Source organism: Manacus candei, unplaced genomic scaffold, assembly GCF_025592945.1.
Source record: "Manacus candei isolate 608988 ecotype Guabito, Panama unplaced genomic scaffold, ASM2559294v1 h1tg000023l, whole genome shotgun sequence".
In the NCBI taxonomy this organism is placed as follows: domain Eukaryota; kingdom Metazoa; phylum Chordata; class Aves; order Passeriformes; family Pipridae; genus Manacus; species Manacus candei.
The window spans coordinates 12,884,587-12,899,634 of NW_026138071.1; the positions used below are offsets into that span (position 1 = coordinate 12,884,587).

The 15,048-nt window shown below is 40.4% G+C and overlaps 1 protein-coding gene across 2 annotated transcripts in view; it reads left to right on the plus strand.

The window, feature by feature from the left end:
- Positions 1 to 15,048, plus strand: part of MAP3K20 (mitogen-activated protein kinase kinase kinase 20) — an 89,648-nt gene that overhangs the window by 2,895 nt on the left and 71,705 nt on the right. The window contains exons 1-2 of one of the 2 annotated variants that reach the window (XM_051787392.1): positions 3,616 to 3,663; positions 3,911 to 4,100. In XM_051787392.1, the coding sequence (XP_051643352.1) occupies positions 3,942 to 4,100 (159 nt within the window). In that variant the 5' untranslated portion in view covers positions 3,616 to 3,663; positions 3,911 to 3,941. Of the gene's footprint in view, positions 1 to 3,615; positions 3,664 to 3,910; positions 4,101 to 15,048 lie in introns of those variants that run through there. The other variant, XM_051787391.1, reaches the window with a different exon arrangement.

Genomic DNA, 15,048 nt, shown 5'->3' on the forward strand with positions numbered 1-15,048 from the left:
GATATTTTACTTTTTGGTATGAAATGAACAGCTTCTAACAGCATGCTCAGTAAGTTACCATGAGGGAAAAGAAAGACCCAGGAGAAGATGGAGATGTTGCTGCAAGATCACAAGCTCGTGTTAACCATTAGAAATAAAACAGAAAAAGGAGCAAGTGCTTTTCCCTCCAGGAAGATCCCGTAGGAATAACTGAAATAACCAGCAGTTGAGTTGTTTCCTGTAGCACCTGCCATTCACTGTTTCTGAACTGTCATGTTTTCATTTAGTCAAGAACAAGCAACACAGTCAGTCAATGTAGTGTTCCCCTGGCTGTGCAAGGATAGTGGCTAAGCACTTGAGACCATGTGAGTGTGGAAGGACAGTGTGGGTGCCAAACCCTCCTTATGCTGTGTATGGGAGAGTTGCTGTCACCCTGGCCCCCAGTGCTGCAGGGGACTGCTCTCCTGGCTGCCGAAGTGAAAGATGTGAAGAAGTGCCACACGTTGTTGGAATGCTGTGCTTGTTTCAGATGCAAATGTAAGACTGTGGAGTTAACTGAAATACCTGATCTATTTTTTTCCTCTGAACCAGTGGTATAAACTCTGATTGTTTAAGAAGGATGACAAGTTAATAACTGTGCAGATTTATCACGTGCAGTTGTTACTCTAAACAGTTGTTTTCTTAAACATAACAAAGAGATTGATCTCTCTAATTGAGGATTAACTAGCTTGCATCTGAAAACGTGGAGTAATGTTTAAACAGGTCTGTTGTTTCATGTAGAAGGAGAAAATGAACTTAGGTTGTTGTTAATTACAGATCTCCAAATAAAGAGTGTCCCTTATAAGTCTCCTCTACTTTCTCTGGAAAAAAGCATCTGGAAGAACCTGATACAAACCAATGAATCATTCTTTAAATAATAATAATTTATTGTATGCTGGTGCCTATAGCATCTCTACCACTGCTTGAAAGGAGGTTGCAGCCAGGTGGAAGTCAGCCTCTTCTCCCAGGCAACTAGCAATAGAACAAGAAGACATAGTCTTAAGCTGCACTGGGGTGGGTTTAGATTGGACATTAGGAAAGATTTTCTTCACAGAAGGGGTGACTAGATACTGGAATGGGCTTCCCAGGGTGGTGGAGTCACTGTCCCTGGAGATGTTTAAGGAAAGAACTGGATGTGGCACTCAGTGCCATGGTCTGGTTGACAAAGTGGTGTTTGGTCATAAGTTGCGTAGGTTGGACTCGATGATCTCAGAGATCATTTCCAACTTAATTTATTTTGTGATCTGCAGCTGGTTGACTGTTGTAGGTAAATTTGAAATTGGGGAGGTGTTTAAAGGGTGAACAGTAGCTTCTGCAAATGCTTGTGTGCCGGGCAGAACATTGCGAGTGCATTAATGTTTAAGTAAAATCTGAAGCACTAAGGAGGACCCATCAGAAAAGTTCTCACTTGTGTTTGTTGTCTCAAGTGTCTGGTGTGCATATTTTTCTGTGCTGGTGTAACTTCCAGAAATCAAATAATTTACTGGTTTGTATGGGTAATTTGGTTCTTCTAGGTGAACAATAATGTTAAATAATTTGACAGCTCTTCAGAGCCATTGAATTTAGATAGGCCAGAAATACTTGCTTCCTGTGATGTATTTTTCAGTTGGTTTTCTGTTCCTTCTGCCATCCCAAATGCAGCCATCTGTTATCGGCTGTTCCCACTTCCCTGTTAAATTTATGGTCCAGTTAAATTATGGTGCATATGCTTTTGCCTATGAGTAACATCACTCTTCTAACTAATTTTATTGTCAGTAAGGATATTGTTCATTCAAGTGTAATTACCCACGTGCGTAAATATATGCAGGGCTGTGGCCTTAAATTGTGAGGTCTCTGGTTTGGGAAGCTGACCTTTTTTATTTGTCTATAAAGTGTCACATATGCTTGAGACGCCATGTACACAGCATTAACTTGGGGTAACTGCCAGAGTAAACAAAGCAAATGAGCTTTTGTTTCTGAAGATCTGCTAATTAAGCAGCACTGGCAGAGAGCAAAATGTTGAAACTGGCTTCACTACTCTCTTAGTTTGTAGGAGTGACCAATTTCTTTTCCTTTAAGCTTTCTCTGAAGAAAATGTATGCAGGACAGTGCAAAAGATGACTCTGGGATGGCAGGAAATCTTACATCAGCAACAAGGTTAAAACAAGAACAGAAGGTCACCAGGAGACTTTGGGCACTTGTATCAGGGAAGGGGCTGCAGAGCACTGGAAGAATGAACTTTATTTCATATCCCACTGGTAACCCCTACTCTGACTCACAGTGCTGGGGAGAGAGCATTCATGTTCCCTCCCCGAGAGCTCTGCAGGCCGGCTGTCAATGAAAGGCTTGAAATCCACCCCTTCCTAAAATGCCTTCTTGTAAACACAGTCAAGTTGTCATGGTCTGGTCAGCGTTTGCCTTCACCTTTATGGGTGGTCAAGAGTTATGAAATTAAGCAGGCAGTTTCAGGAAAGGCTTGATGTTATCTTATGCTATATGTTGAAAAGTGGTAGTATCTTCTCTCGTTTGGAGAATAGCTGCAACCGAATAGTGCCAGAAATTCATGGTCAGATGATGTCTCAGTTTTAATCAGATTAGCTGCACAATAAGGAAAGACAGGGGGCAGATAATGTCTTTGTGTTTCTTACAGAAGGGACTGGCATAAAGGGGTTTTGGCTGTCAGTAGTACGGGGTGTATTACAGGTGCATTTCCCAGCTCTGGACAACACATAATGTGTGGATTCCATCTCAAAAAGCTCTATAGAATGGAAGCTCCAATAAGACATAGTATGTTTTGGTACTTTCATTTACCATTGAAACTGGGTGTGTAGTTTTCACCAGTAACCCAATGTCTCGGGTTCTTTTTTGGCTTGTTTCATTCAAACCCATTTCTCATTTTATGCTGATAAATTTACTTTGTTTAATTGCAGATATAGTAACTTTTGGTGGTAATTAAAACTACTTTGTCTGAAATGCATCTGAAATAATCCCATGGCAGGCTTGCAGACGGTTCTAGAGGATGCCATGTCCTGCAGTCCCACTAAAGACCTGAGCTTTCTGATCTCACATCATTAAAAAAGGAAACCTAAAATTAGTCATTCTTCATGCATTTAGGTGATAATATTTCTTGAAATTCTCTACAGCCATGAGCTTTATCACCGTGAAATCTCGGAGAGGGACGTTCTGTTCCCGTCAGCAGGCTTGGGATCCTCTCTTGAAACTGCCGACACCAGTCTTGGCACGGGCTGCAGCATTTCACATATTGTAACACAGATCAATTACCTCGTACTTGCGCTTTGTTACAACACGCAAACAGAACTGAGTCACTCGGGAAGAGAGATTTACCACGGCCAAGTTTTTCCACGTCCCTCTGCGAAGCGCCCCGGCCTCGCCCCGGGTTCGCGGTGTGTGGCGGTGTGTCGCGGTGTGTCGCCGTGTGTCGCGGTGCCACGCTCGGCTGCCGGAGCGCCGCCTGCGCGGCCGGGGCGGCGAGTGCCTCATCCCTGGACACTGCGGCGGGAGCGCGGCGTGCCTGGCGTGCCTGAGCTGCTAGGCAAGCTCCGAGCCCGGAGCACGCTTCCTGTCTGTCGGCGCGCTCCGCTTGCGACGGGCAAGGCAGCGACCTGCCTGCCTCTCGCAGAGCCGCTTTCAAGGTGTTCGGGAAACGTCAGTATCCCTCTGAGGAATACTCTTAGTCGTTTCTGTCTCCCAGCTGCTCCTAATAGCTTGTGCAAATTATGCAAACGTTTGCACAGCCTGTTGGAGTGCGAGTTCCCAGATTGTTTTCCTCCTGTGCCCTGTGGATTTTACTTGTAGCGTGCTTGTGATTCTGATTTTGGGGTGTCTGGGCATGGGTAAGAAGGTCCGTAAATCCTTGGAGAATGTGTGTTAATGAAAGCTTTTCTTTTCACAGGTTTTGCTGTGGGATATTTTGTCATTATGAGATGTCGTCTACCAGTGCTTCATTTGTGCAAATTAGATTTGATGACTTGCAGTTTTTTGAGAACTGCGGTGGAGGGAGTTTCGGGAGTGTCTACCGAGCCCGATGGATTTCTCAGGACAAGGAGGTGGCAGTAAAGAAGCTGCTCAAAATAGAAAAAGAGGTAAAAGTTTACTTTCCATTCACTTTGTCTGCTGTGGTAACGAGAACAAAAATTCTTTCCTAGTGTCTTCCATCCTCTGGGTAATGCAGGCAAACTACCTTGGGCTTTTACGTTGTTTAATTACAAAACCCTGTAAGTGGATGATGTTAGAGTTGAGCGGTCTTAGCCGAGGGGGCTGATTTAAACCATTATTGTTTTTACTGTTCACTGTTCTCTCCCACTTTTTTTATTTAGCAGCTCCTCAGAAGGAGAGCTAGCTGTGCCTGTGGAGCTAGTAATTTCCCCTTGATACCAGCAGACATGTTGCTAGATAGGGAGAGGTAGTTTTCACTGTCATGGCCTGATTCTGTTTTCTCCTCATGACTTCTGGTCTCTTAAGGGCTGTGGTTCATGTCTGTATGTTCACTATAGGCTTAACATTGTCTCTTCCCTGCCTGCTGCAGGTTTTGATCTAGGGCTCCATAGCTCCGAGTTAGTCGTAGCCACACTTCAGCTTGGTCTTGCAATGAGATATTTTTAAGACTAACTGTTCTACCAGTCAGCTCTCTAACTGTTCTACCCTTGTGGCATCCTGTGCACCTGGAAAGATGGACAGGTCCTTGGCAATCCTGAGGGAAAAAGCAGAATTAACTTACTGCACCTATACTAAGAGTGGTTTATTCTTTGTTTTTTGGGTTTTTTTCCAAGATTTTTAGATTTGCCTAAAAATCCTGTTCACCCCTCAGCTTTGTACAGTTCCAGTAGAGGCATGGTGTATGTGGTCATCACAGTGCTCTAGCCTGCCTGCTGGTCACCACCACAGATGGAGCAGTGAGGACACAGCAGTCTAGTGAGGGACAACACAGTTAGTGGACTGCTGTTCCAGCGTGACTGTTTCTAACTTGTATACAATATCCTCCAAGTATTTTAGGAAGACAGTTACAAGCTGGAGGACAGCAGAGCAGTGCTAGGAATAATAGGCTTAAAAAATAACGAGACACCAAAGTTCATCCACCGCTGCAGCAACTGAGCTGTCATGATAACACCATGCTTAGTGATGTGATGAGAATGTTTGATCGTGATTAAGCAAATTACTGTCTAGAATAATTTAGAAGGATCTTGTGATTTTTCCAGGATGGTGGAAGATTTATACATTCTGTCCAATTACAGTTTGGACTGTTCTCTTAATTTCTATTATTTGTTAATATCAAAAGATAGACAAAGACAAGTAAAATTGATGCTATGCAGTATCAGTAACGTGCTCCTTAAAAATCATCTGGCTGGCAGATCTCAGTAGTGGTCAGTGAAATATTGAATATGTGTGTTTCTGGTGGGATTACAGCTGTGTCTGTGATAGACTTGTACTTAAAGCATTTTTTGAAAGTAAATTTAAAAACAATATTACTACATCTTGTGATGGCATAAACCTTAATGGAATGGGAAAGGATGGAGAAAGGACAGTTCTATGTGTTACTTGACACAGTTGGACCATTCAACAAAAATATATTCTTTTAAGACAGCCCAATACAAAGTTCAGCTTGTAGTAACAATGAACACAGATTGTTCAGCAGGAAAAGGAAATCATATGCTGGAAAGAATTTATTATAATTTAAGGATTTATTTAGGGATTAATGAAGACTTGCAACTCATTAAGAGGTCATATCATGGTACTTTTAGGCAAATTTGGTTAAATGTCTTGCATATCCAAATGAGGATCAAGTCATTTGTAAGAACCAGGTGTGCTTTATCTTGGTATGTGGCACTGGGTGAATTGTTGTTAGGCAGTAGGTGCAGATGTGGTTCTGTTGTGTTTAAAAGAGTGTAAATGAACTGGAAGGGCAGCCCAAGGGGATTTGCAAAACACACCGGGTGGAAAGTTAGAGATGGTGGGGGTGTCAAAAAGGGGTGATGAATGTCATCCATCAGGATGAGTTGACAAAAGGGGAGCAAGTGTCTTCCAGCACAAATTTGTTTATTTTCCTTCAGATTGATTATCATTTGCAACTTAAACTAAACAAGATAGGTTATGGCTGGGACCAGGTTGGTATGGGCACTTTCTCTTGAAAGTTTTCTGGGAAGGCAGCGGAGAGGCAAGTGGTGATGCCTTAAATAAGTCTAGCAAGCTTTGGCAGAACTGTCTGTCAACAGTCTTGGAGACTTAGAAGTTAAGAGCTTGTTTACAAAAGTTGCATTTTCATATGGAAAAAATGGTGGACTCAGTTTAGTGCAAAAAGTTATTGCGAGAACTAATGGTTGGAATTTGTAGCCAGACAAATTAGAATGGAAAAAGAAAAGCACAAATTATCAGGAGTGAGGATGAGTAACACTTGGCACAGACTACAAAATGGAAGGAGTGAAGATGGAGGATCATTTTCATCTCTTTGTCTTCTCATTGAGATGTCTTTTTAGACAGTTGTTTTTGAGCTCAACACGCAGCATCTTACTGTGTGATATGGTGGCCTGTGCTGTACCAGAGGCCAACCTCGGTGGCCTAAAGGTCTCTTCTGACCCTAATGGCTGTCATATGTTTCCATATGTAGTATGTTCCTCTATAGTGATGACAATAATGAACATCTGTAACTGAACTGCACTGCACTGAAAGTCATGGTGAGTCAATGGCTGTTCTGATAACAATACAGAAATACCTTGCTGTAACTGTATGTGTTTAGCAGATATTTGGATGCATTTAGTCCAGAAAACTAATTATTGCTCTTTCTGGTGTGTATTTGAAAGGAAGTGTCCTTTTGAATCCATGGCTGATTGTCTTGTATTTCTGTTAACTGCTGCCAGTAATCCATAACAACTGATCAGAGGGAAAAGAGAGGAGAGTTGTGAAAAACTTGCTCAGAGGAATTTCATGCTAGCCAAGACCAAGGGCACAAGCCAAGTCAATAGAGCTGTGGTATCATTCTGCAAATATGTTGTATCTGTGTGTCATTTTATTAAACAAGCCAATCACAACCAGCAAAGATCTTGAAGGTTTTATATTAGTCAAGGGGCTAACAAGTGCTAACATGTGAAACAAGGCAATTTTTGTTCCAGTACAGCATACTAAAATATGTGCTTAGAAAAACTTATAAATACTTGGAAGAATGTTGCTCAAAGATTGCTTCAAAACTCTTTAAAATTTGAGAAATACCTCTGCAGGGCATTAAGTTTTTATAGACAGGCAGTAAAGTGCGACTTTACAGGAGGATGTGTGTGTTTTTGTGAATAAAATACACCTAAATAGGTCTGCTGAGAAAAATAAATATGCTGCAAGGCCTTGACTAGAGTAGCAGATGGGCATGACTTCTGCTGAGTAAGTAAAACATAGAAGTGTGGCCTGAGTGATTAAACAGGAGTAAAACCAAAATTAAATTGCCGTTTTACTATCTAGTACAAACACTCTAGCAGTTTTGGGTTTTAAGCAGGGAACAGGAGTTCCTTGTGAATTGTTTTATGGAAAATCAAACTGTTGGTGTGATGTTTGTGGTGCATGTGGTGGAGTAAAAATGCCTCCTGTAGTAGGATCTGTGCTTTCTCCTTTTGCCCTAAGTGGTAATTGTGTCCTCTCATGGAAGAAAATCCCATACCTACTACTCAGGAAGTTATTTGGCATTTTTGAGAGTGATTTATATGAATTATTGGATAAACCCATAATTTGGCTCCCACTGAAATGAATGGGAGAGATTGGGCCCAGCATCCTTATTCTGCAAATTGCTAGCAGTTCTTTTGACTCCATTATCTTGAGCAGATAACTGCTGGAGTGAAGTGTTACAAATGTTGTTTTATACCTTGCCACATTAGCTTTTCACTAAAGAGCACTCACCTCCTTTGATTGTACATCTCTGAAGTTCACCCATTATTTGTCACTGCTTTTGAAGGCTGTGCTTTTGATGGCAGTTTGTTGGCAGCTGGAGTATTATCTGGAGTGTGGTTCTTCACTAGGATATTTATTCCTGCTGGAATTTCACCTGAAATTTGAATTTAATTTTAATATCACAGCTCTTTGAAAGTGTTCCATGGTCCATGAGCTGTCTCTGTGCTATTGATGAGCAGCAGTATTGCATCTGGTTTGCTTGCTTCAGCCATTACAACCGTGGTACTTGGGTACAAGATCATTTGATTTCATGCAGTTCATGGACTCCTTCATGGAGTTCATGGACTCTTTCAAAATGCTGGCAGTGGTCTGTGCAAACTGCAGGAGAGTGGTGGAAAAAAACTAGTAAAATGCAACTGTAATCTTATTGGGAAATACTTAAATACTTCTGGTAAACTAAGAGAACTAACTTGTGGATAAAAGATGTTAAATAGTAGGATTAACTATGCATGCTTTGTTCAGTCATGTCTCTGTAATGCATTTAAGTTTTATGAGACTTAAAAATAAAAACATGTTTTCTCTAGTTTTGATGCAGTATTGCCTGAAGTCTGGCTACCATGGAAGTTAATTTTATATTGTTAGGGTTTCTTATATGTAATACATGTGCAGTAAGCTTTAGGGGATCTTTTAATGCTTCATAAAAATTTTCATGTGGAATATAATACAGCATGTTCACCTTTTTATTTTTATGATCCACTTCTGAAAAGAACTATCCAGAAAACATGGATTGTGCCTCTACCTTCTGAAGGGGATGAGTTAAGTCTAACCACATGCATGTCACTAGACTTACCTCACTCGTGTTTGTAGTGCTAAAAGTGAGCATGTGGTAATTTTAATGTGGGTCATGAGAGTAAAGACTGGGAATGACTTTCAAGAGTAACAAGAGAAAAACAACAGAGTAAAATAAAGCAAACCAAACCAAACTGAAATTGATGCTTAGTCCTGACAGGACTAAAAATAGTAGACATTCTTTTTGCTTGCAGTTTATAGCTGGTATGGGTGCCAGCCTTGAATATTCGACTCTCCACACTGAGTCCTGGCTGTAATGAAGGGCAGATTTGACACTTTTTATTATATGATTAGCTCTTTCTAGGGGCTCCTATCCCCTTACCTCTCTCATGTTTGAGTCATCTTGTATTGAGAGTGATTCAATATAATACCTGGTTCCAGCTCACCGTGGTGGGAATGACAAACCCCGTGTTTCCAACTAGTGGTCCTTTGGTGCAGGCGCTTATGAACAGTGAGAGAGGGATAAGAGTGTGGGCTGTGTGAAGGTACACAAAGTGTAGGAGTCAAATATGTGAACTTTCCAGAGATATCTGCACCTATATGGAAAAATCACAAAGTTCACAGTAAGCGATTTCATGGGAATCGTTCCAACCCCATGTTAATTTAAAGAAATACTGCTGTATCTTGTTAACAGCTAAAAGGAAGTAAAACTATTTATTATACCAGAGAGGTGTCTTAAAATGTCTTAGTTTCTGTTTTACAGAGTAGTAATTTTGTAGGATTTTCTGTTTGTTTGATTGGGGTTTTTTGTTTTGTTTTGTTTTTTAGTTTGGTAAAGAAATTGGCTTAGAGCACTCCTTTTGGTGCTAAGGTATTTCCAGAAGGTGTAAAGAGGATACTTGGAACCCATTAGAGACTGGAAATTGTCAAAATTGCTTCAGATGCTCCAGGTGTTGTGTATATCTTGCAGAATAAATAATTTTGGATAGCACAGACTTCTGCAATAAATCTCTGACTGATTCTGAGTTTGCCTTACTCTTGGCTTTCATTCACGTGGTATTTGCTGGAGGACTTTATTTTGTAAATGCATGTCATATTTCCAGGTGTCACTGCATGAGATTTTCTGTGTGCTTTGGGTAAGACTGTGTTGTAAGTGTCTAGTGGCATATGGGTTGCAACCAAAATATTTTCAAAACCCCTTTGGTATTTGGGAGACACCAATATAATGAAAGTTGATGTAGCATTGCCAGAATACAATTATTCTTAGGAAGAACAGGCTTTAGTTTAATTTTGTCTGTTTTAAGAAACTTCATTCCTGGGTGTCTTCTTCCTAAAACAATCTTGGAAACGTAGCAATCCAGACACAGAAACATATTGGTCTGTATTTTGCTGTATTTTACTGTAGTGGAGTTTTTAACTTGTGTATTTAAACATTTTTGTACCAAGTTTTTCATTAGATGAATAACATCTTTGAGAGTTTGCTTTGTGTAATTAATGAGTATTCATAGTACGAGTTGTGTGGCTTAGTAATTTTTTTTGACCAACTTAATTTGAGATTCTTACTTACACAGGCTTGCATATACACATTCTTTTAAATCAAGCCAATTTTGCGTTAATTTGATATAGACATCAGTGAAACTGGCGTGTCAGGACCCAGACTGGCAATCTGTGGCTTCAAAAGTTATTTTGAATCAGTTGAGACATAATAACTGCCAGTGTTGTCATCTTAGCTTGCAGTAAATGAAAACTAATTTCACAAGTGCTGGGAATCTTGCTGTAGCCATATTTAAGAAGTTTATCTTTTTTTATAGCTAAACTACCAGTTTTTTTACTGAAATTGTAAAGGGTCAAGTGCACACGTCCTTCTCTTGACTGGTGGCAGCTTTGAATAGTTGGTACCTAAATAAATTTGATAAACAGACAAATTAATAAGCTAAGTAGGGTGCCGTAGGTATGTCTGTTGATTCCTTTTGCTTGTCTTTTGAATTGCCTTAAACTGTGTATGTGAGAAATGAAATTACCTTGCATTTGCTGCTGATCAGGAATATCGGTACAGCTGCCATAGCTTGGTGGAGTCACAAGAACATACGGTGCGCCTGATCCCTGGGTTAGGAATATCTCTGTGAGGTTTGGACCCTTTTACCTCAGTTATCTTTAATTTTGGTGGTGAGGGTTTTTGTGTTTTGGGTTTGTTTTTTGGGTTTTTTTTTAGAAGGTGCAACCTCTGCAGGTGAACGAGTTTTTATGCCTGTTTCCTACAAATTATGAATAAATTTTATTTAGAATAGGGAGAAAATCTGTCTCTGATTGTTTAGAAAGCACTCTTTCTTATCCGTTTTGCTATCCACAATATGCAGCTTGTTAGGATATTATTAAATATTCTCTAGTTTCGTAATTAGCTTAATTCCGTCATATATTGTCTTAAAAAATATTCTGTCAATCTGCTGCAAGTTTTTGTTTGACAGTGGGTTGCTTGCGTTGCCAGTAGATACTTAGCTGCAATTAAGGGTATTTTTCCTAGGGTGGTTTTTTTCTTCATTTTTGTTTGGTTTGGGGTGGGGGGGAGAGTTTGGTTGGGTTTTTTTGTTTGGTTGGGTTTTTTGGTTGTTGTTGTTGTTGAGGGGGGTTGTTTTTATTTTTTTTTTTTTGGTGGGTTTTTTAATTTAATTTTAATTTTGCTCTAGATATGTTTCTCCCTTTTCTGTCTTCTTTTTGCATGGACTCAGTTGTTATTTATAATTTGAAGGAGAGGTTGTGTTGCTTATTTTTCCATGCCAGCAACCCTTAACATTAAATGGTAGCTCTTTTGTTTCCCCTCCCACGACATTCTCTGACCCCAAGCTTCTGTTGAAGTGATTAACTGCAAAATGGTATTTTTGGATGTTTAAGCTGTCCTGAAGCTTTTCTGTAGAAGAGATCCTTTTTCTTCAAAGTGGTGTTATAAGTTGTTGCAGGCTCCAACAGTTGAGGGTTGGCTCAAGTTAGACTTATGTAGACATTTATCTAAGTATGTAGTTTTCTTAAAACAAGGTTACAGTAGAAAATTGCAATGGCAGATGAGTGATAACTTTAGAGATGGTGATTGTATGTTTGAGTCTTGAGTGCTTTGACAGACAGCTGACAATTTGTCTGTGACCCACGTTGAAATCTGTTGGTGTTGCAGTTCCTGGGGGTGCTAATTAAATAGCTTGCACTGACTGCAGCATACGAAATGATGAATTCCAAGAGTTGCTGTTGAGGTGTGTGGAAGTATTGTTTGAATATGACACAATGTCTGGGTTGTTGCGTGCCTGTATGATGGTTCAGGTGAAGTCGGGGATCTGTGCTGGAGTTGATGTGATTCTGTGAGTCTGAGACCATCAGTCTCCTGGAGGGCATTTTCCACAGGTTATTCAAAGCTGAGCCACGACTCTGGTTGGGGTCCCCAGACTACCTGCCATACACATGGTAGCAATGGAATCTTGGGCAACATATTTTGTCCTTTTAAGAGGGCAGTAAAATATTCGACAGGACTAGATATAGATAGGCCCTACTTTACTTGCCCTTTTTTTTTTTTTTTGTCCTTAATTTTAGACTATCTGCATGTGAGTTGTTTAAGGGTCTGGGGCAAAAATTTCACTGAAAACAAAGTTGAAGGAAAAAAATATGTATCCTAACTTTAAGGCAAGCCTCAAAATCAGTCTTTTTAGTTGTCATGACACAACTAAGACTGTAAAAGTTATTTTGTATTTACCTATTTCCACTTATTAAGGTGCTGATAGAGAAAGTTTCCTTTTTAAGATGACAATATAAACAGTAACAAGAAACATTCAGACCTGTTTATGTTAGCAGGAGGCTACAGAGGAGCCCAGGGAACAGCTTTAGCGTTAACTCTTTCTGTCATATTCAGTTAACTGTGCAAACATACCAAGGAGATGAGGGCAGTAGGGACAAATATGGAGCTGCACTTCTGGTCTAGCTGCCTCTAAACTTTTTAAATGTTTCATCTGTTACAGTTCAGCTACTGGGGAAGAATCATATTGGCAAATACATGTTTGTTTACTCGATTAGTGTTTAGAGAATCTACATTCTGCATTATTTCTATTTAAGAAGGTCAGCTCCACAGGGAAACTGGGTGACTTGCACACAGGAGGGGCCTCCCTGTGGCTGCACCTCCTTGGCGAAGTAGGGCCTGGCCCCTGGGTGTCACTGAAGCGGAACAGTGCCACATAACTCCACACTTCTGCCTCTGATTGCTTGTGTATTTTACTCCAAAACTTCTGAAAATTGGGGTTCCTTGTGGCTAAATGATGTAGGCAAGGGAGAGAAAAAAATCACGTCATGATATACACACCTGACCAAATATCTGTGGGTTTTGTGTATTGGGCACCTGAGTTCCAGTAGCCATATCAAAAATAAGTAAGCATGGTTTGTAAAAACCCTTGAGCTGTTGTAGGAGAAGCGTGGAAGCTCCTGGTAGACACCAGAAGACAAGATGCAGTTGCTTGTACAAAGTTGCTCTTGGAGCTGGGAAAACCAAAAGGCAGACATGCAGGCTGGGCGGGCGGCAGCCTTTCAGTGAAAGCTGAGGCGCTCTGCAAATTATTATCTGGCAAAAGCAGAATAGGAGCGATGAGTAGGTTGTTCTGGAAATTTGTTAAAATAATCTAGTTGCTGCACCCTCGAGTGAATGACTGACATTTTCCAAGAGGTTATCTTTTCCTCTTCCTTGGAAGAACAATAAAGCAGAGAAAGTATAGAGCATGCCTGTCTGTGGTCAGAGGGGAAAAAGCACAGAAATCACTTTTTGTCTAATTATATAACAAGCTTAATTTTAGTAATACCGGTTGCATTTGAGGCAGTCCTGTCAAAGATGATGGCTTATAAGTAGTGATTGGTGGGTTTCAGTTTTTGTGAACTGTGTACTTTTAATGTCTTAGGCCAAAGAACAGGCTTTTTGGTCTCTTTGTGATGATGTGTCTGTGAATGCTGAGGTGCTACATGTGATGTAAGTATATAGCAACAGATGGCTAAAATTCCGAGCTGTTGAATTTCTCTTTCTTTTGGATGTTGCCTTGCTAGTACCCCCTTTAAGTGTTTGTGAGGGCCTTAAAGGCAAATAGAAGATCCAGAACCCTACTCAATAGGACCACACATTTTGGAGTTCTGCTCTTAATTTTTGCTTTTTCTGTTGTTTATGTATTTGTACCAAAGTCTTTATTGTAAAATACTCTTTCCGAGCCAGTATCTCATCTGTCCTGTGCAGAAGTTGGCAGTAATATGGTTTCTGGCACTGTGTCCCAAGTGGTTTACTCTGTTCCCATTGCAAACCACTTCCCTGTAAGCACTGTAATTCTGGAAGGAGTCCTGCAGTTTTTCACCAACTGGGAATAAGGCTTAGTCCTCCTGGGATAAACAAGCATTCTGTTGTTACTTAATAAACTTGAAATTCGCAGTATGAAATCTGCCTTTTCATTACTGTGTTTCTGTGCTGTACTGTGAGAAGGGTTGTCTTGCCTGCCTGTTACAGCTGTTAGCGAGAGGAACATGAAGTAACAGCCCTAACAGGGTGCCTGACTCAAGAAATTCAGGGCAAGTGACACTTGATTCTGTAGCAACACTGACATCGGCTGTTAGCTCTAGTGACATGGTCATTGCCTTGAAACCGTGACCTGAGTTCCCTTTTTGGGAAAGGAAGAACCTGCAAAGCCCTTTCAAAGACCAGGGCAGCTGCTTTGTTTGTCTTTTAAAAATCTGTATTTCTGCCTTTTTGCTTGGTCAGTATTTAGACCCATTGAAAAAATAAATGTGACATGGGGACTGAGATCCTGCAGCTAGAGCTCCTTTATAATTACATATTCAGCCACAACCGCACAAAGGAAAATGAGAGTCCCTTTTCCTTTATGTACCATATTTCGGTTTTCCCTTAGGTTTAAATTGGCATTTTGGACTACGTTTGCTCAAGCCACTGAAGAGCTTATCAGAAGAGGAAGGAAACAGAGGGAGGGAAAGAAAGATAGATTTCCAAATGACAAGCTTTTGAATAGTTGAAGTTCAATCCCTAAAACAAAAAGTGGAATCTTTTTTTTTTCTAAATAATGTGCTCTACAGTCTCACCTCTCATCTTGAGAAACATAAAAGAGCGAGCAAAAGAGATGACCCAAATCACAGAGTCCTTTGAAAGAAGAAATTCAGCTGTTTTGAACACTTACAATCAAAGGAAGTGGTTTCCCTAATTACATGAACTATGTGAAAGCTCTCAGAATAGCTCTTCCACCCCAGGATTCCTTGCACTTTAGAAGTTTGCATAAAAGCTCACATGGAGAATCAGATGCAAAGTGTTTGATTCAAATTTTATTAGGCAGAAGTGAGCATACGTTCCTGTCTCTGGGTTTGGCA